This window comes from Episyrphus balteatus, chromosome 3, assembly GCF_945859705.1.
Source record: "Episyrphus balteatus chromosome 3, idEpiBalt1.1, whole genome shotgun sequence".
NCBI lineage: Eukaryota > Metazoa > Arthropoda > Insecta > Diptera > Syrphidae > Episyrphus > Episyrphus balteatus.
In genome coordinates, this window is record NC_079136.1 from 1241460 (window position 1) to 1264076 (window position 22617).

The 22617-nt window shown below is 33.1% G+C and overlaps 3 protein-coding genes across 3 annotated transcripts; 1 reads left to right on the forward strand and 2 right to left on the reverse strand.

Annotated features, from left to right (window-relative positions):
* Positions 1 to 315: 315 nt before the first annotated feature.
* Positions 316 to 6751, reverse strand: LOC129914055 (U3 small nucleolar RNA-associated protein 25 homolog). The gene is made up of 3 exons (XM_055993097.1): positions 6404 to 6751; positions 1636 to 2652; positions 316 to 1571 (listed from the first exon to the last, which is right to left on the reverse strand). Exons 1-3 carry the CDS (start codon positions 6696 to 6698, stop codon positions 424 to 426), a joined length of 2460 nt encoding a protein of 819 aa, XP_055849072.1. The 5' UTR covers positions 6699 to 6751; the 3' UTR covers positions 316 to 423.
* Positions 6752 to 7803: 1052 nt separating this feature from the next.
* LOC129914067 (signal recognition particle 14 kDa protein) lies at positions 7804 to 12355 on the forward strand. Its single transcript, XM_055993116.1, has 4 exons — positions 7804 to 7907; positions 8005 to 8077; positions 8157 to 8257; positions 11990 to 12355. The coding sequence occupies exons 1-4, from the start codon at positions 7884 to 7886 to the stop codon at positions 12119 to 12121; spliced, it is 330 nt and encodes a 109-aa protein (XP_055849091.1). The 5' UTR covers positions 7804 to 7883; the 3' UTR covers positions 12122 to 12355.
* Positions 12356 to 13497: 1142 nt separating this feature from the next.
* LOC129913186 (uncharacterized) lies at positions 13498 to 22025 on the reverse strand. Its single transcript, XM_055991735.1, has 5 exons — positions 20550 to 22025; positions 20373 to 20484; positions 14241 to 17098; positions 13971 to 14185; positions 13498 to 13901 (listed from the first exon to the last, which is right to left on the reverse strand). Exons 1-5 carry the CDS (start codon positions 21864 to 21866, stop codon positions 13577 to 13579), a joined length of 4827 nt encoding a protein of 1608 aa, XP_055847710.1. The 5' UTR covers positions 21867 to 22025; the 3' UTR covers positions 13498 to 13576.
* Positions 22026 to 22617: the final 592 nt, after the last annotated feature.

Sequence of the window (22617 nt, forward strand, 5' to 3'; positions counted from 1 at the left end):
AACGAGTTTCATCTTAACTTTTGGTAACCAAATGATTTATGGACAAACAAACACCTTCTGGAATGTCAGAACAGCTGTTTGATATCAAACCACAGTTTTGATTTAAACTAAAATTGATTTTAGTACATAATTAGTATGCTGCTAGTAGTGCTAGCCCCTTCAAAATTGCATGTACTGTTTTTTACTTCCCCTGAAATCTTCGGAAATCAACAATGCCAGCGTTGTAGTTTTTTGTTTAACAAATTCCCATTGATTAAAAAAGTTGTACTAAAATATAATATACAAATGCATATTTGTAATAAAAAGTACCACTACTATAATAAAATTAGTATTTACTACATTACAACATAATATATATATATACATAACACTTACTTTTATTACAAATCTTCATTTTTTTTTTCATAATTTAATTTTTATCTTCTAATCACCAGCCACAAAAACTTGAGTTGTCTTATTAGACCGCAGTAGCTTGGCAGCCCTATCAGTGCCAATTATCGCAGAAATTTGTAACATATCGTATTTTGAATACAAAATTGTAACACTCATAGAATTTTCCAGCCCATCTCGAGGATTTTGATAACTCTCTTGCATTAAATTGATTAGTTCAGGATACAAATTAGGCCAACATGGAGGTTGATAGAAGATTAAATGACGAATACCCTTGATTCGTGTCCGTCTAAAAAAATGTGCTCTTTCTGAATAAAGTAGAAAATGAGCTGCACTATGGAAGAACATATCTCTTGCACGAGCAATCTTTGCATCTTTTGTGTACTCACAAATTTGTACAAAATTTACAGTTTCTGTTTTAAAATAGTTCCTCAATCGAACATAATCAAAATAACTCGGTACATAGATCATACAATGAGCCATTGATGGACTTTTGAATTGTGGTAGGATTTCTTTGACAAAATAATCAAATCGTCTATCAAATGAATTCTCAATTGAATCAACGTCGATCTTGTGAAACACCTGTGGTGTCTGAACAAAAACATTTCGAATCGAACCATCAGCTATGGGATTAACAACTCGCACTTTGCCTCGGTAGTTGCTGCATTTACTGCTAAATAACGAACGAAATTCAGGCAGTTCGTGCGAGGTACACAACAGTGTTTGCCTGTAAAATCGACTGAGACCATTCAGACACCAAGGACGAACTCGTGAAAAGTCTGTGTTACGGGTCGATTGTGGTTGTAAGTGCATATGATCGAGTACGTGCAATAAATGCTCCCAATTTTGAGCTAAAAATAATTCTGCTTGATCAAGTATCAGCACTTCGATGGAAGTTAGGAAATCATAGTCCCGTTCTGCATCTCCAGCAGCTCCAACAACCATCCTCAATCCCAGAGGTGAAGCAATCAATATATCTGATGAATAGAATTCAGTATAAAGTTTGATGCACTTTTTGGTAAGGGAAATGCCGATTTTGAAATTGTCATCTGTATTGCCGGCGAATGTTTTTTCGTAATCCTCCGGCTTGGGATTTGTTTTTGGGAAATACAAGGTGTCTCCTGTGTACTCGTCCATGAACCGCTTATAGTTGATAACAGTTCCATCAGTTTTTGCCTTTTCTAGTGAAGGAGAAGGAAAATTTTACTTTTTGGACAAAATGTATGGTATCATTTTTGAACCTACCTGATTTCTCACCATAAAGGAGCTCTACAAAATAATTAACTACCCTAAACGCCGCATCTCGAAATGGAACTATTATTAAAACCTTTGGTCTAACTAAACCTTGATCCTGATAGGCTTCGGGTATAATTGTTGTTTTAGATTTTTTACTTTCTGAGGCGAGTTTAAGTTTAGCATTGTGATGTAAGATCTTTGCTCGAGTCTTCAGCATATGATTCAAAGAGTGAAGAGAATATACAAAACGAATCTCTTCAGCATTTTCTAACGTCCTTTGAGGTAGAGACAAGTCTTGATATTTTAACAAAACTGAAAGTATTTCTATTTGCATTTTTGTCAGCAGTTTATCGGAATCGGGGTTAATATGCATTTTATTAGCTTGTGCTATATTTTTACATAATTGTTGTTTGATGCCGTGCTTTTCTAATTCTTCTTCATTAAGAGAGAGTATTTGAGGTGGGGTACCTTCGCTGGCATAGTGTTCTTCGTCGAGAAGAACTTTTTTCTTTTTTTCTGGGGGATCGTCATTTTTTTCTTTACCAGATTGTGATATTTCAACTTGTATTCTACCTAATTTTGGCCATTTAAGTTCTGATTTAGTTACTGGACTTGGTTTGGCCAAGAGGTTTTCTACATGCTGTGGTGATAATTCATAGTCAAAATGTTCCGAAAAGGGATCAACTATGCCTTGTTGAACGAATTTGGTACTTGTTACTTCTTCATCTAATTCGGCTTCTTCTTCCTCTTCTTCACCTTCTTCCTCTTCTTTATCATCTTGTTCTTCATCTTCTCCCTCAAGTTCATCGAATTCTTCATCTCCTAGTTCATCTTTGCCTTCAACTTCTTCATCATCAACTTCGGAATTTTCGATATCGGATTCAAAATCTTCTTCTTCACCCAGTTCTTCATCTTCTTCCTCAAGACTATCTCCATCATCTTCACCTCCTAGTTCACTTTTATTTTCTTCATCTGATACGTTTTCGTCTTCGTCGGATGAGCTTTCGATGTGTTTGTTCTTTTTTCCTGGAATTAAGAATAAGTTATTACTGGTAAACTAAGTGCTTTTGTTAATTTTTTTTTTTTTGTTTATTTACCACTCATTAGTGTTTTTATTATTATGTATGTATGTTACAAGTTGATAGAAATATTCAAGAATATTGCACATAAACATAATGAAAACAATTTCCGAGCTGGGAATCAAAATCAACGGTAATATCATCTCTACTGTTAAGTTCGACATCCTTGTTGGAAGGACGTATGAAAGTCGCCAAAAGAACGACGACAAGATTTTTCTTAGCCATGATTAGAAAAAAACCCATTCTTGGTTCAACAAAAATGAGTGAGATGCACCAGGCGGAATGTTTTCACGCCAAGTACTTGATTGCCATATTTTAATGTGAGTAAACGTATTTGAAGGTTTTCAGAAAAACAAACTGTCAACTGTTGCAATTGCAGGCAATGTTTTTCCATATTCTTGGCGGCTGAATATTCCGAAGGACAAATGGATTTCTACCTGGAAATGTTCTGTTAGTAGGTGGTGGAGATAAGGATAGATAGTCATTTTAGGATCACAAACACAATTTTGTAGACTTCTTGTTTGGGTAAAACTGTTTTGCAAAATTATCAGTGCTTGGGTGAAATAAGAAATCACCCATCCCATCGGTTGTTTTTTGGACTAAAACTTAACTTTCAAGGGAGCCCTATATAACATCTTTATCATCTTGTTCCTACTGTATAAGGTGATGGGTGAAAACGAGGAACACACTGAAAAAGTTCAATCCGTTGGAAAATATTTCGAGTGATTATATCGCTAGGTGTGACACCTTTTGAATTTTGGAAAAAAAAACTGTTTAATACAAAAAGATTTGGCCGCTACTAGGGGCTAAACGAAATTTTACTTCACCGTTTTCGTGTGAAAAAAAACACTCATACGCCATACAACGTTTTTTTATGATTAGTTATTATACTGTTTTCAATGTTTTTTTTTTTTATTTTTCGAAATAAATATATACTGATATATGTTTTTAATGCAGCACAAATGTTAGCTGGCAAGGGATCGGAAGGCGGAAAGCAATGCAAAAGTCAGCTAACGCATTTATGTTGTGTTCATAAGGTGAATGTGTTTTATGTGTAAAAGTAAGCATTATGCCAAAATTAATATAAATCAATTAGAAACTGTGTTGTGTAATCCATAGTGCCTTAGGTCTATTTTTTCTATTATATTTATAACAACGAATGCAATGGAATATCATCATAAACCTAAGAAAAGGATGGACATTTCATAAATGCTCAAATTTTTTTCAAAATAATTAGAAAAAAAGAAGTGTTAATGTTGAAGGTGATGATTTGCAAAATTGCACATCTACGCATTTATTTTCTTAAGAAATCCAACTTTTATATTATGTAATTTTTCCATATTATTTAAGTTTTTGTATTCGGAAAGGTTCTGAAAGGGTACAAAACTTAAATAATATGGAAAAATTACCTAATAAAAAAGTCGGATTTCTTAAGAAAATAAATTTTATCTCGGTTATTTATGGAATATTCTCAACAATGTCATACCATTTTGAAAAGAGAATTGAACAGCGTTACCGTTGAAAATTTTTGAAATGTCGCTAAAAAAGTCGCTTTCATAAAAAAAAGGTCTCTAATCTAAAAAATTGAAAAAAGTCGCTTTTTTTGTCGAAAAAGTCGCTATATGAAAAAAAAATCGCTAAACCGTTTTCATATGTTTTTACATAGAAAAATAAACACAACTTGTCTTGAAACAAAGTTTTTATTAACAACAAAAATTAACAAAATTAGAAACTAATAAGTGGTTGTCTGTAAAGCCGGTTTTTGTATAGGAAAAACTTATAAAAAAATTACGCCATTAAATATTTTTTCTAAAGAATAAAGCCATACTTAGATTTTTACAATGCGTAAAAGGTAAAAAATCCATTTTTGTTATATAAATTTGATTGTTTTCGCTGTAAATATTCATATTAACCATGTCTGCACATCTACAAAAAGAGCTAGAATTTTTTTGAACCCAATCAGTTTTCATCAAAAAAAGTAAAAACATCAATCTTTTTTATCTTCTCACGCCATTAAATCAATTTTTTTAAATTAAAATAAAAAACTAGACCGACTACTGCACTCTTGCACCATTATTTTATTTGTTTGAAATTTTTTTCAATTTCTATTGCTAAATGCTTATTCAGCATTCAACTCGGTCTGCTCATAGCGCGATCGATGGACTCAGAATAAAATAACTTATTCTGAGTCCATCGATCGTGCTTTGAACAAGCTCAGAATACTTTCAGAACGGAAAAAGAAATTGAAGCTCTAAATGTTGAGAGGTAAAAACGAAATACAATTTTTAGAAAAAAAAGTCGCTATAATGAAATTGGTGAAAAGGTCGCTTTGAACAAAAAGTCGTCGCTTGGTCGCTAAGGCTTCAAAAAGGTCGCTAATAGCGACTAAAGTCGCTTAGCGGTAACGCTGAATTGAACACACTAACTTTTAAGGTAACTTGCCGAAACATCGTAGTGAATTTTTTTTACACTACGGTTCATTGAATTAGTCATGTAAAATTTTTAGTACTTAGTTGGGCAAAAAAGTAATATTTGCTTTAAAACTGATGCAGCTGAGTTAAAATTTTTGAATGCAGCAGGGTTGTTCAAGGTTCCGTAACAAAAGAAAAAACTGAGAAAAATTAAAATTTTTAGTCACGGCACATGAAAAACCGTCACAGGGTGACCATTTTTTCGACTTTTTTTCAAATGCCCAGAACTCACAAAATGTATGGCTGCGATTTTTTTAATTATTTTTCTGATAACTGTCACCACCTACCCTATCTACCGTTTTCGTTTCAACGTTAACTTTTAGGACAGCCTGTATTTTCATTATTTGGAAATTTTTAAAATCGTCAAGGAAAATCTCGTCTCGCTCTCGTCTCGCTCTCGTCTCGTCATCTCGCAATATTGTGAATCGGGCATATATCAAAAAGTTTGTTTACATTCGATAAACAAACTTTGCACAGTATGGGTTAGGTTATATGGGCTGACAGTTGATTTTGTTACCGTCACACTTAGATCAATGTAGATCCCTTGTGATTGCACAGAATGGGTGATTAATATAAAATTTGTTCTTAAAGTAAAAATGATATTTGAAAATGTGGAAAATACAAAATTAGGAATTTCATGAATCGCCACAAATTCTGTGTTCACTTTCCTTAAGCTGGTTCAATTATGCATTGAGAGAATTGCACACTTAGTTTAAACTAAAAGTAGGTAGTAGAGAAGATATTTTTAATAAGGTGTAAAAAGAGGCACTAAAATATCAACAAGAGGAGTTTCTGTGCAATTTTTAGAAAGTTGAGGGAAAGTGGATTGGTTGAAAAAAAGAGGAAAAACCCACTTTAGAGGCCCTGCATCTACGTACGGTTGCCGGCAGACCCTGTTATCTTTTGAAAAATGAATGCGATTTTTTTCTATTTTTTTAGCAAATTACTTGAATAACATTCTTTTAAGCAAGACAACTTAAAGGTTAATGTTCTTTAGGTTTTGCAGGCCAAGACAATTACATTATTTTAAGATTTTTTCGGGGTCGGTGATGGTTATAGAAAGTCAACTAAGTAATTATTAACAATTTATTCACAGATTAATGGTAAACTTATTTAATAATCTCAATAAAAGATATGGAAATGAAGCGCTTATCTATTCTTAATACCATAAGAATGGAATATACATAAAGGGGTATGAAGGGGTAGTAAGTGCTTAACCAAACTTACCATTTTTGTCCAAAGTAGAAAGTAGCGCTTCGTAGGCGTTTTCCTCCTCGACTTCATCCTCGACATCATTATCACTGTCATCGTCTGCCGTTCCAAGTGTTTGTTTTTTATATTTGTCTTCAATTATTTTATGCCGTCTCTGTTGTTCTTCAGCTTCCTTGCTTCTTTGGATGAAGCGGAAATTTTTACTTCTCTTGTTGGTTGGAGTTTTGTTATTTTTTGAAATAGTTTTGTTTTGATTGAAATTTGGCTTCTTGCCTTTGCTTCGAGAATAGTTTTTTCTTTGCTTACGCATTGTTTTTCTAGTAATTTAAAATTCAATGGGAGAAGAAATTTATTAAAATAAAATTTATTTTCAGAAATAATTTTTGTCAACAAATGTTTTTCTGTCAAATTTGCAACACGTGCATTTCGAAACTTCAATTCGAAAATCGAAATGAACACGTTCAGTCATATTAAAAAATATAAAGGTTTACAAGCACTAGGCGAATTAGAATTTGTCACTAGTTTTGAAAGTATGTATTTAAAACCGCGGTTCCGCAATTTTTATCTTCTTAAATTTGCCATTAAGCAGTATTTAAAAAAAAGCTAGCTTGAGCAAAAGTTGAATCCGCAGCTAATCATTTAAGCCGTTTTTTACTATCCAACTTGATCCATATAGATCATTAATTAACACGTATTACAACAACTACATGAGATCTTCCTGATCCTGATGAAAAGCAAGATCTAATGTAGTTGTTGTAATACGAGTTAATTAATGATCTGTATGGATCAAGTGGAATAATAAAAAACTACTATTAACTTAAATGAACCTTGCAAAAGAAGTAAACATCAGCTTTGACAGCAATTTGAGAAGATAAACACAGTTTAAACGCATCAATTAATTTTGTTTGTTACATTTTAACGGCCATATTATTCACTAGTTTAAAAAATACATCTGGATGTAAACAAAATGTCATAAATAAATCCAATTCCATAATATTCACTACTTAAATCCAATCCTAAATCCAATTTTTTAAATCCAATCTGGTTAAATCCAAACAAATTTAAACTGCTCTCTGGAGGTCTGTTTGACTTTATAAATCCAGATGTAAAATTAATTTTCACAGTGTTCAGTTGTTTTTTCACGTATTTTGTGAAGGAAAAATAAAGATAAATGCAAATTATACAAAATTTATTGAATAAACATATAATTTTTTTTTTTGAGTGAATAATATGACCAAAAAATTAAATTCTTGGATTTATGAAATTCAGATTTAATGGATTGGATTTAAAATTAACTTAAATCCAAACTAAATCCAGAGTGAATACTATGGCCGTTAGAAAATAACTTTTTTATTTAAACCCATTTACCCAGCTGAATGTTTTCATTTCGCCGCATTCTTTTGACACGTTGTTGTGGTTGTACCAACATTCCAACACAAAAATAAAAAGAAAGAAAAGTCATTTATATTTTTACTACTTCATTTTAACATAAAAAATGGTCTTGCTGGACAATTCTTCGGTAATTTTTTTTTTACAAATAAATGAATGAAAATTAATCAAATAAAATAACTTTACAAATTTAATTGAACTTTAATAAATATTTATTATTATTCCAGTTTATTTTGAAACTTGAAAAATTCGCAGTCGCTGCTAAAAATGATTCTTCTTTTACGGTAACTTTCAAGCGATGTAAGTTTCTTTGCCACGATACCGATCCTATACAAAAATAGTTTCTTCTAATAAAGTGATTTTTTAAATATTTTTTTAGTTGATGGTCATAATAAACCAGTACCTCGGGAAGGAAAACCTCCACTGCCACAACCTGAAAAGTATCAGTGCCTGATCAGAGCTCAAACAAAGTCCAAAAAGGTGATACACTATTCAACTTTATTTAACTTTTTTTTCTTACCACATTCCGCTTCAATAATTTTTTTAATTTGATACCTCCAACTGAAATTTTTTAGTTCAATGTTTCTTCCTATATTCATACATATATTTTTTTTTTGGAAAATTTAGACACTATGCTAAACAAAATCTATAACTTTGCTTTGACAACTGTTTTTTTAACCTGTCCAATACTTATTTATGTACCTACAAAATGCGTGGGTAATCCCTTACGGAATGTGAGGTCACAATACTCCTAAAACTCGCACGTTGACCCTTGCGTCATTATTATTTTCATAATAATAAAGTTTATTAGTTGGTTGAACTTTTTAACAAATACAATTTACAAATTTGTTGTTTGCATTGCTAAAATGGGAGCGGAGCTATCTACTTCAATCCCTGCCTTAAGCTATGACAACCAAATCCAACAACCAAGAAGCGAACATATCACTGCTCGTTCTCATACTTATTGCATTCTGAATTTTTTTTTTGGAAAGGCAAATAGAAGTTGCTGCACTTGCCATCCAAAACGAAAAACTGTCTCATGAGGACCTTCGGGATGCACACACAAGTTATAGCAAAGTGTTCAAAAAGCTGCCCAAAGAAAAGATTAAAATTAAGTATTTAAGAACTACTCGCATGTATACTATTATGTCGTTTTCCAAAATTCAAGGAGTGACACTCCTAGCTATATAATCACTCCAAAAGGAGTGATTTCAAATTCCAAAATTGAAAAAGGAGTGAATTTTTGGAGTGAATTCTTCACTCCTAAAATTTTGAAGGAGTGACGGAGTGATTACCAATACTTCTACATTTGACTTCTTGGACTGCTTGTCAAATTGTTGGGTGGTTGTTTTAACTTTTTTTGTGAAGGAAATTATATTTATTTACAAAAAAAATTCAATAAAGTATTGTAAAAAATCACTAAAAGTGAATTTAATGTCGTTTTCCAAAATTCAAGGAGTGACACTCCTTGCTATATAATCACTCCAAAAGGAGTGATTTCAAATTCCAAAATTGAAAAAGGAGTGAATTTTTGGAGTGAATTCTTCACTCCCAAAATTTTGAAGGAGTGACGGAGTGATTACCAATACTTCTACATTTGACTTCATGGACTGCTTGTCAAATTGTTCGGTGGTTGTTTTAACTTTTTTTGTGAAGGAAACTATATTTATTTACAAAAAAAAAATCAATAAAGTATTGTAAAAAATCACTAAAAGTGAATTTCAAAGATTGTGTTATTATTTTATTCATTATTTCGTATTACAAACACATGCAAAGCAAACGTCAAATCACTCCACTTGTCAAATTCTTCGTGAACAAATTCCAAAATTGCACGAAAAAGGAGTGATTCACTCCCATAATTTTGGAAAACGACATAAAAGATTGTGTTATTATTTTATTCATTATTTCGTATTACAAACACATGCAAAGCAAACGTCAAATCACTCCACTTGTCAAATTCTTCGTGAACAAATTCCAAAATTGCACGAAAAAGGAGTGATTCACTCCCATAATTTTGGAAAACGACATTACTTTAATTATTTTGCTCACTTAAATTAATTTTTTTTTGTTTTAATTAACCCTCCGTAGGTACGCCTCTTTTTTGTGACGTGATATGCACACGGGTGCGAATTTGGTTTATACTTTTTTATGTCGCTGGAACTTTTTTCGATCTCAATATTTTATAGAGTATCATTATATGAAACTGATGTAGAGTTTTGCGAGGAATTCGAATATTTTATTCACAATTCCAAAAAAATATATTTTTACCCTTATAGATTTTTGGAAACCACTTTTTTGAAAAATCGTAATTTTTTTATTTTTGTCCTGCCAAATTCGCACACGTGTGGCGGCAGAGGGTTAAATACGAGTTGCTTTTTAAGACACATACATGAATTACAAGTACTTACTATCTACTTCATTTAAATTAATTTATTTTACTATTATTTTTTACTACGTAATTCAAACAGGACACCCGTATTATTCACTTTAATTGGAATTAACTTTTAATGACGTTTCTGTTTGTGTTTCATGATATAAGGCGTTGACAATAATAATGGGCAAATTGGAAATTTGTGTTCACAGATCAATAGTTCGATATCTCCAGAATTTCTTTCTTTCATACCATAATATAAAATGAAACCCTTAATTTTTAATGTAGAATTCCAAAGAACCAAAAATTCGATCTGCAGTCGACTTATAGTCGATAATTTTTCCATAAATGAATTCCAATGAAAAAAAAAATTCGCTACTTTTTCTCGAAGGATCGATCCTTTTTAAATCTCTTTTTGTGACGGACTTACACAGATTTTCACACACACTAAAATTTTGCCAAATGCAAAACGTCAAACCAAACTAAAATTTTGTAAAGAAAGAGCCAATTTTTGTTTATTTGTGAAATATTAATCATTTAAATAAACAAATTTTACGTTGTTTTGTTCTTACTATGAAGTTTTGTATATTCTTTTGTTTTTTATCGGTCACTTGGACATAAAGAGATCGCTACCTTTTTTAATTTCCTAAACAGCCAAAATGTATCGACTTTAGTAGCGATTTCAGTAGCGACTGCAAGTGGTTGAAAGGAATTCGATATTAATTTCGTAAATAGCCAAAAAATGTCGACTTTAGTAGCGATTTTAGTAGCGACTGGAAGTGGTTGAAAGGAATTCGAAATAAGACATTAAAACTTCCAACCTATAGAGAAGTGGACTTGACCCATTACACAGGTCAACAAGGTTTTTGGTTCCGAGACTAAGATATACTTTTCTATAGGTTTTCGTATATCGAAAAGATTTAAAAAGATCTTGAAAAAAGGAAAATAGTTCTTATAGAAACCGTTATAATTTATAATTATAAAAAAATTACGTCACATAAAAGTAGTTTTCTTATATCTTCTAACGGTAATACTTCAAAAACGAGAGCATATAGTATATTTCTGACTTCAGATTCAAGATTAAGATAGAAAAGTATATTTTAGTGTCCGCACCAAAAAAAAAAATTAAATTTTGTAGACCAGTGTTATTATTCTGAACACCTCATATGTAAATTACGATCAGAGTGTGGTGAACAAATTTCGAAACAAATTACGTTCGGTTCACATGAGTTCTCCCGACTTGTTTCATTTTGGATTTCAGTATTGTTAAACCATTGGTTAACAATTGTTACTTAAGTTACATACCAATTGAGACTATATCATGGTTTTAATTAAAACTAGTATAATTTTTCTATTTATTTGGTCTGACATTTAAACTATTTTTTTATGTTTTTATTTAATAAACAATGAGAAAGTAGCTTAAAAATAGTGTGGATTCCTATAAAACTCGAAATTTTTTGTTCATGAATTTCTAGTATTTTAGGTGTCAAAACGCTCTTCAAAAATATTAATTATTAAAGAAAAAACTAGTTTTGGTATAAAGTCAATAATATGGCTGTAAGACATACATTCAGAGCATTATTGAAAGAGGTTAAGGTTTGATTCAATATTTATTTTTTTCTTGAGAGGTGGCCAAAACGTCCAGAAAAGTTCTCAAAAAAAGCCAGAAAGTGTTCCTCACCCGTATTCCAGATATTGGAAACACTCATATTCGAATTCATTGAATATTTGTTTACAAACTTCGTTTTCACGATACTCTACAAGTTTTTCTTCTAAATTATGTTGATCATTTTACATTAATATAAGCCAAAATAAATAATTTCTAAATCTTTCAATTTCAGCTGTCCACCGTCGTTAAACAGGAAGATGTTCCTAAAATGATGACAATGTATGCCCAATTTATGCGAAGCAACATGGACGGTCTCAAGCGAGTGAAAAAAATCAAAAGCAAAGCGAAGGCAGCTAAAGGATAAAATTACTCTAGATGCAAAAGTATATTTTTAAAAATATATATAAACAAGGAAAAAAGCATGAAAGTAATGGATATTTTCAGGTTTTTTTTATGTTTTTAATTAAGTCATTTTTTTTTTATTTGAATTTTTAATAATTTAATAAGAAACAAAACAAAAACAAGAAAAAGTAACATTGCAATTGAAACAAACGAGAAAAGTAACCGATTAAAGTGCATTTTAAGAATTTTATAGTTATTTAATTTGTTTTTTTTTTTTTTGTTTATGTTTTTGAAAAGCTCAATATGATGAATTCAGCAATAATAAAGATTTATTTTGAACCTGAAACTCAATCATCTTACGTATCGGTAATAAAATGATCATAAAGTTGACAATTATTGCCTTTGTACGTAGATAGAGATTGATGTGAGCAAATCCTAGCTACGATATTAAAACTGGATGATTTAAATGCCAAGCTTGGAAGAGAAGGCATCCGATAACGGATTTAGGCTAGTCGATTTTGCTGCGGTACACGTTTCTCGCATCTCAATATTGATAAGTGGACGTATAAATCTCAAGATCAATCAACCAGATTGATCATATTACGATCGACGCTAAAAAATACCCCAGTAATGGACGTCTGAATTTTCAGAGGTACCAACTACCTGGTAATAAACAGACCATCTACATGACAAGGAAATAGAGTGAGGAAGTTCAATGTCGGAGAAAAAGAGTTTGCCAGATCTCTTAAATTCCGGCAAGCACATGCAGCTAAACAGAAAGCTTACAAAGCTGTGCTGCAGAGAAGGACCAGAGCTGCCAATGAGCTCTACAAACAAAAAAGAACGAAGGAACATCGACTTCTTAGGAGAAAAAAGGAGCAACACGAGAAACGAGCGATCTAGGAAATAGATGGCTGAATAATGAGGTTCGAAAGTTTTACGAGAAGGTAAAAAGAACATTTTGGATGACGATGATGAAACAAACTCTGCCCAGATGCAGATTACTCCATTCAATATTGACGAAGAAAGCCAACATTTCTATCCGCCCGAACTGGCCAAAGTAAAGGAAGTCATATCCAAGTGTAATGGTCTAATAAAGCAGCTGGAGCTGACGGCCTTGTTGCCGAGCTATTTAAATAAGCAGGCGATGACTTGATTTGGAACATGGTTGCAGGAAAGCATTAATATTCAACTACAGAGGAACCAATAGCAAAGCCCCCATTCGAGCAACTAAGGTGTCCCCATGGAAGACTTGTTATTCCAGTCCTGCTTTATTGTACAGAGGCATAGATTTTGACGATGGCGGATGAAAACTCTTAATTATTTCGAGAGAAAAATTCTTTGCGTGATTTTTGGTCCCGTCTGCTAGATATTAAAAAAGTACTTTTGCAAAAGAAATTCGGTAATATTACAAAAATTTAATTGACACACAACATACATACTTCACGTCTCAAAAAAAAAGTCTTCACCAACAAATTTATGCAAAATCATCATCATCTTCTGAACTGTTGTGTATCCTCAAAACTCTCTTCTTCTTCGCAGGTCGTACAAATTCCTCTTGAATAGCGTCTTCTTTCGCTTTACGTTTCGCACGTCTTTGCATTTTAAGAATTTCTTCAGCCCGTTCCAGCGGACATAAAGATTTCTCATTATCCGACTCATCGTCACTAACAACAACAAATGAATCCGTAACATATGAACCAATTTCTTCAGGTACTCTTTGGGAAAATATCTTCGAGGCATCATTATAGTGGCGTCGTTCGGGTATTTTAAAACCTCCTCTCCTGTTGCCACAAGGACTTCTACAAAAAAAAAGGGAAAAAATAATGATTTAAATGTATTCTATAATGAGTTTGTTTGTTATAAATCACCTAACAGACTGCAAGTACACTTGAGTCATTGGAACTGATGACTCATTCTCTGCCTCTTCGTCATCGACAACTACTGAATCCTGAATATATTGTCCAATTGTATGCTCGAACTCATCTTCACTCTCCGAACCACTTAAAACTGCTTCATCATCGATAAACTCATTGTTTCTTCTTTGTCGGAAATGTGGATCTTTCATTAATCTTCTTCCAATAATCTAAAGTAAGATTCAAAATATTATATAAGATAGTTTGCAATGAATCATTTCTTACCTCTTGATTCCTGAGAATTCTTGATTGTCGCTTTCGTACTGGCGAAGAATCTTTATCGTCACTACTCTCAGAATCACTTTTAATAATTCTTCTTTTTAAACCAATTTTCGATGGCATTTTTATGACACTTTCATTTGGACTATCTACTTCTTTTATTTCATGTTTCTGTTGAGTATTCCTAACTTGGTCAGTTTGTTGGTGTGATGTTGTTGCTTCTGTCGTACTCGACTCCGATTGTGATGGTTTAATATACTTTTGTCGAATCTGTCCCCATGTTAGAGTTTTCTTTGTCAAAAGACACGGTGATGCTTGTGCAGGTGGAGTTTTCACATTTCGCGGAGGTGACTTTTCCTTGACTTTAGGTTCAACAATTGATTCACATAATTCATCAAATATATCAGGAGAAGCTCTGTGAGGGAGTTGGGAAGACATCACGACAGGATCAGTTTTAACACTTTCTATTATATCATCCATAGAAAACTCGGATAGGTCATTTATATCGATGTCTGCTAGTTCGGGGTGTACGTCATCACAATTTCGAGATTCAGGGTAAATATTTTGATCTTGTTTGGAATGTTTAGAGAAGGAATAGATACCAGCTGGAGTAGACTCTTCTGCACTTTGTTTGTTTGTAAGTTTTCCCCTTGGAACATCAATTGAAGGAATAACATCATCGGGTGTAGAATCATCTGACCCCAAGGTTGATGGAATCTTCACTGAATGTCCAGGGGATTTGTCGATATTTGTTGCTGGGGTAGTTGTGGCATGTTTATCAACTTTGTCTCCAAGGCTGACCCGTAATGAAGTTGGCCTTGGGGCAGTATTGGGAGTTCTTTCAGAATTAATATTCACTTGGTTACTGTTTTCAATGCGTTCAAAAATCCCACTATTTGCTGCGATTATGTCATCAAATTGATCATCGAAGAAATTCATTGAGTTGTCTTCCTTTGGTTCTGGAATCTTGTTTGTGGTTTCCACAGGGAACTTTAAGGGCAGCACACATTCAGTGTTTTGAACTCTATTAGACTTTAAGTAGTCTAATTTACTTGTACTTTGGCCAGACATCTTCGGGGTGTCGAACACATCTTCAGTGTTTTGAACTTTATTAGCCTTTAAGAAGTCTACTTTGTCTGTCAACTTCTCTGTATCCATTTTAGGCGACGCTAGTTCAGTATTTTGAACTTTATTGGACTTAACGAAATCTAGAATATTCTTTTGACTTTTTTTTGTTAACGGTTTGCTGCGTTGGGATGCATGTTTGGTAGCCGAACTGGTTATGGGAGTTTCACTGAAATTTAGCAACGACTGTTTAAATGTGCCTGTTCGAATGGGAGTTGATTGATGTGTTGTTCCAACGAAAACAACATCGTCGTCACTGTCATTCGCTGAAGCTGCTGCTGGTGGCGGTACAATTGGTGTTGGAAGAATTTGTTCATTAGAGTTTGAAACATTTGATTTATTAACTTTAATTGGAGACTTCTGAATATAGGAACTATTTCTTGTCTGGTTCATTGTATCACCCCATTGACTCATGTATTTTGAATCCAAGATACAATCAGTGCTGTAGTTACGGCTGCTCTCATTAAATACTGATGTGCTTTCATCGACTTCATCAATCTCATCCTCATAAACCATTGATCGGATGTAGCTTTCTTTGGAGAGCTCATCGGTTGGAAAGTAATTTGAAGCTGCCTCAAATTTTTCCATAAGGAACTCGTAATTGTTTTCGCCAATGCCACCATGTTGCAAGTTGGTAAAAATTGATTTGTATTTTTCACTCAATTTAGAATGAGATTGAAACTTGGGTAACTTATTTTTACTTTCAATTAATTCTGCAACAGATTCCTTAGACCCAATATTATTCACAATCTGGAGATATGCCCGAATAATTTGACGATCGTCATTAGTTATTCCTTTGGATGGGATATTATTTTCATCAACTCCTTTATGCCATAGTTCTTCCATTCGAGTCCAGATATCTATTAAAATGTCAGGACTAAATTCGATTAAGAATTGGAAACTATTTTTGGAGAGTTTGTTTGAGTTCATGGCTTTGAGGGTTTCAATTGGTTGGCCATTTGTGGTGTTTCGAACGTACTTGGCCATTTTTTTCATAATTTTACTAGTAATGGGGATAGATTTAGGAGGAGAAGATGGAGGTGATTCTGGAATTCTAGAATCAGATTCATTTGGTAATGAAACATTTGTCGTAGTTGATACAGTTGCTTTAGGGGATGGTTTACTCTTAGAAGCCGATTTGATACTTGTCTTTTGTGAGAATCTATTCGGTTCTTGAGTATCTGCAAAAACACACTTATCTTCATCGTCTAATGCAGCTTTTTGTTTAAAAAAATGTCTCAAGTCTTTTTTCTGACATATTTGTGCAAATTTACTGCCTTTTGTAGTCTTTGCAGGTTTATCTTTTGATTTTTGTTCTTCCACTTCTGGCGGTTGAATAAATACTTTTAAACATTTTGGATTGAATTCAGTTGGAACCATTCGTGGTGCTTGATTATAAAATGCCGAATTAAATTGTCCACCTTTTGAGATGCTCTTATTTAATCTATTACGTTCGGAAAGTACATCTTTAAGCATTGAATGTTCTTTTCCCTCGGTTGCTAGCAGTAGGACTTTACCTTCTTTTTTACGACCAGTTCGTCCAATTCTTTGGATAAATCGTGTCGGATTCGAAGTGTTTATATCGAAACAAACAATCAAATCAACTTCACCTACATCAATACCTTCTTCGGCAACTGATGTTGCTATAAGAGCATTACTTTTACCGCTTTTGAAATCATTCATTACACTGATTTGTTGTTGTTGAGTTACTGCACGAATCGAACCGGAGCCACCTTGACCTATGTGAGGAAATAGATTTAAGTTAAGTTACAGAAGTGAGCTTCTAGGATACTTCGAAATAGGGAGAATATAAAATGGAAGAGATAATCAAAACAGTTAGTGAAGTGAGGTGATTTGGTAGGTAATGTTTAGATGGCATTCAAATATTGTTAATTGAAAAGAACTTTTTGAATGGAACAATTTCGCTAACGAGTTTTTATTGCTGAATATGATTCCTTGTCATAAAAGTATGCTTCAGCCAAAAATCCTTCTAAATCCATGGTGCATTTATGAGAAAATGAAAACCCTGGGTTTTCAGTTTTTTTTCTTTAACTCGAAAACCAAGCCTAACGGTTTAAAGACTCTTTATAGAAAATTTAATTTTCTATCAAAATTATGTAGGTAGTTGATTAAAAATTTTTTTTTTAATTTCAACTGAAATTTTAATCTAAAATTAACTAATGAAAAAAAGTTGAAAAATTGAGGATTTTATTTTTTTTATTAAATCACTTGCCATTTGTTTCCTGAACCCGTTAATTTTGAACTTTGTAGAAACGCATATTTTGCTTAAAAAAAAGCGATTGGAGCTGATTTTTGGTTTTGAATTTTCAAAGAGGAACTTTTGACAAATAATGTTGTAAGAACAAAAACCCAATACAGAATACGTATGGCTACTGTTTGCACTTTTTCGCATTGCTTCACAAAAACACTGTTTATTTTGCTCCACTTGAAAAAATGAACAGTCTCTAAAATTACATAAAAATGATGAAAAGGCATGGCAATTATTAATTTTAGTTAAACAATGTTAAACTTTTACATTATTTGTGCCAATTGTGCCCATGATTATGAAAGTGGACTAAGTCACTTTTTGCATTGTTTAAAGAAAAACTTACATAATAATTTTCTTATAACGATTTAACTATATTTCTTTTATGAAATCACTAGAGGAGCAATAAAGAAGTTTATTTACTGCAATTTCGCTTTCAAATTAACTTTACCCGTTAAATAATAATTATTTTAAGGCTAGATTTGAGGCCATTTTTAGGAGTGACTTAGTCCACTTTCATAATTAAGGGCACAATTGTGGGCTAAGAGCTGCCATTAGGCACCGCAGATAATACATAAACAGAAGCTAACATTAAAAATACACTTGCTTTTTATATTGCAAAATTCGACAAATTTGGATGAGAATATTTTGAAAATAAAATAAACTAGTGATTAAATATAGAAATAAGAAAAGTGAGATTCAAATCGAGAGTAAGAGTATAATAATTTAAAAACTAAATGGAAATCTCTTCACTTTGGACCATTGCGATGGTAGTGTGTTGTTGTGTTCTATCATGGAAGTTATAAAATGTGCAAAACAAAATTCAAAATAACATTTTAAGTTCCACTAAGATAACAAAAAGGAGTTAGTGTAGAAGGGGGAGCATTTGCCAATGGGGTACCTTTGCCAGTCCAGGTTTTTTTCCAAACCAACAGAACATTAAATACCGAAAAATCATTTTCTGTTGCACATTTACGATTGAAAACATTCTACAAAGTTTGGCAGCTTTTGGCTGGACACGAAATAAATTAGAAGCTTGTGCTAGTTTTTTAATGTTGAGAACCAAAATATGAAGGTACATAACCGTCGTAAATATTTAATATTTGTCTTGTTAAATTACTTTTTCATACAAATATCTTTTGAAAATTATGTTTACTATGCTGTGTAGAAGTGATTTTTTTACTGTTTAACTTATAAAAAAGTTATAAGTAAATTTTCGAAAGATTAGCTTGTGGGGTGCATTTGCCATTTGTTTTTGGGTAGGTTTTGCTCTGGCAAATGCACCCCATGGTGAGCTTCCTCAAAAGAGGATGGCAGAATCCTAGAAAATCAATCCCTTCTTCGTATTTTCAGCTAAAAAGAAGTTTTGTTTATGATTATTGGTTTTATTTGTATTAACTTTGATATTTAGGTAACTGGCAATCCTTTCCCACCCCCGTGGCAAAGCCTCCCACCGTGGGAGGCTTTGCCACATCACTTTTCGTTTTTTTTAATAAATTATTAAAAATAGAAATAATTAATATATCAAGATGAAAAAAAAATGTTTAAGTGAAGATGATAAAGTCAATAATAATATCATATATTAAAAAATTAAAACAAACGTAAAAACTTTGCGTTAAGTCAATTTTCCTAAATCCTGGCAAATCCTCCCCTTCTACCCTACTTATTTTATCATTGCATTCGACGTAAGAAGAAATGGGGTGGAGAGACATTTATTATATCGTCTGCGAATTGAGGATTTGGAAGACTTCTTTTAGAGGAGCCGAAAAATGTTCTGTTGATAGAGGATCTCTTAACCATACACCACGTGAAATATTAAATTCTGGTCTAAACGTTTTGTTTTTATAAGTGCGGTGCTTGTTTTGTACATTTTCTTCAAAATTTGGACTGTTTTTTTCATACAACGGGCGGTTAGGTTAAGAAGGGCCTTCCAAATGAAGCCCTGGTCGACTGTACCGAAAGCTTTTGCAAAATCGATGAATGGAGTAGAGGGTTATATTACATTCCTTGCATTTTCTATTATCTGGCTTATGGATTGTAAATGATCAATTGTAGAGAAACTGGATATAAAACCAGCTTCTTTGAAAGGTTGTTTAAATCAATAGTGATGTTTATTCTCCCAAATATACATTTATCAAAGATTCAAAGACCTTATAGATTGACGATATTATACTTTTAGGTTGATAGTTGTTAATATGTTCTTTTTGTGTATGAGTATTATTTCAGATTTTGTCCATTGACCTGGGACTTCCTGATTGAAAATTTGTTTTAAGCAGTTGACCAAAAAAAATTCTAAACTAGAGGTATTCTGCTACTATCCTATTTCTACCGTTGCTTTTATTGTTCTTTAGGCTATAAGTATTGCTTTCTTAAGATTGAGAGATGTTCTTCTTTAGTTTTCAAAGTTATTTTTCGTATTTTCATTCCTATTAAAAGGTCATTGAATACCTTTAATTTTTTCCTATAACATGAACAACATTATAATGAATCAGAATGAAAGGATAAAAGAGGAGTTTCAAAGTCCAGATGACATGAATAAAATGTTTACACAAGTGGACAGAGGAGTAAAGAACAATATGGTAGAGAACATTTGTAGAAGAGTCAGCATAAAAAGGAACAAATTGCTGCGACTTATAGTACATCCATGAGACAAAATTCACTGGATTAAAAGTGTGATTCAAGCTACAATTTATTTAATGTTTGAAGATATTATTCTTAAATGAAATACCTACTAGAAAAAAACTTACCCACAAATAATCTCGGTCGTATAACTGGCCTATGCTGAAGAAGTAAACGATGCATCAGCATAACTGATTCTCGATACTCACAGAATATTATAACTCGAGCATCTTTATTACTCTGCAAATGAAAATCAATAAAAATAATAATTTAATCAAATCTTACACCAGACCATTAAGACTTACCTCAAAATGTGCCACCACATGTTCCCTTGCTATTTCAAATTTCGGATGTCCAAAGTCTATATTCGGTGGTATGGTAGCTATCTCCCCATCCAACATGCATTGATCGCTAAATGCAAATGGATTAGGTCCCGCCTCCTCGCGAACTCTTTGTATAAGACGACGCAAATCAGGTCGCAGGATAACCACAAATTTTGGCCCATTTTCTTGTGTTTCATCGAAATTATTCAAAAACACCCTCAAACCATGACGTTCCAGCAATTCTATTGCATGGTAAACACTGATGCAAATACTAAAATCCGAGTTTAATTCTTTTTGATATGGAACCCCATTGTTCAAGGTCATTTCCCGGAACCTTTTGTGTTCCATCACCAACCAATTGCGACTGATACTACCAGGTCTTCCAGAAATCAATCGATTTTCTATCAAATTTCTTATATGAGGATCTGCAATTTCCAGCAGTTCATCACGAATTTGACTAAGCTTCGTTCCAAGATCAACAACAACAACTTTCAGTTGTCTCTTATGAACGTACGAAACAACATCGACAGAATCTTCTGTCCTAACTTCCAGATTCGAAATAAAAAGATTACGAATAACTTCTTCGACATCCTCTTTCCTCCGCCCAGGAGTTGCAGAGAGGGCAAGTATACGGAAGTACTTATTTTTACTCCAAATATATCGAATGACTTCTGTGTAAGCATACTTTCCCTTCGCTCTATGAGCCTCATCGACAACGATGAGTTTCACAGCTTGAAAGGGAAAATTAAGTTCAGCATCGAAAATGTCAGACTGAACTGACTGAGGAGTAGCAAAGAAGACACGCTTCGATTGCCACAACTGAGCTCGATTTGCTTTGCTAAGCTTGCCGGTTATTTCGACAGAATCTTGTTTTGGGATTCCCATGATCTTGCAACAAGCATCGATTTGCTGTGCAACTAAAGGGCGTGTGGGTGCCATGAATATAACTTTACCCATAGGATACCATCGGTAAATATTGTACATTACAACGGCTGCAATGAATGTTTTGCCCAAACCTGTTGGCAGTACAACAAGTGTATTATGGAACAAAGCTTTTTGTATAATATTAAATTGATAAGCACGTTCGGGAAAATTTGAAGGGAATATCCAGGTGTCTGCGGAATTATTATCAAAACCTGTGTATTTTTCATCTGACCTTAAGGAAGATGTGTTGAGATTTAAAGAATCATTTAGGAGAAGTAAATCTTCGTTGTCATCATCGTCGTTCATGTCGTTATTCCAGTTGCTAACACCAGCACCAGGCGGATTAGATTGTTGGATATTAGCGTGTTTAGACATGCTTTTTTAACATTGATTTGATTTGAAAAAATAAACAAATACAAAAAACTTTTTAATGGGAACAAATTTAACTACAAATAAATTGGTGCATTTTGAATTCAACTTTGTTTAAATTTTTTTATTTTTGTTTTGATCGTTTCGTATTTTCGCGCACTTCTTTGACATTTTCATTGGGGGAGTGTTCAAAAACTTGAAGTTAGCCGCTGTACATAATGTACAGCATCTACATGCTCTAATTTTGAGGAGAAAGAAGCAATAGGCCCTTTTGCCGACATTTCACGTGTCGATTTTTGCCGTGCGGCGAAGCTTTTTTACTCGTGTCAACGTAAGCTGCAGGTGACTAAAGTGACAATCCCCATAGAGAAATCCTAGTCGACTTCAGCTGTGCAACATGGTCAGCTATTACATGAAGCCTCAAGAGGCGCGCCTCTTTTCAAAACTAATAAGTGCAAGAGGGAAAGAAGATAAAACAAAAAGTTATCCGACCGGAGAGTTGTGGGCCAAAATTCTGAGACTCTTTTTTGACGTTTCTTTTTCCACTCTTTCTTTTTTCAACATTCCCTTTCATTTCTTTTTGCTTCTTGGTGCAATACAACAACAACAATACTTAAATCAAAAGAAAAATGTCAAATTTGAGTCTTTGACTCAAGAGGCATCGTGTAATAGTACGCGCCTCACAGAATGATTATCAAAAGAAAATTCGAAAAAAGAGTCAAGCCTCTTGAGGCTTCATGTAATAGCTGACATATCG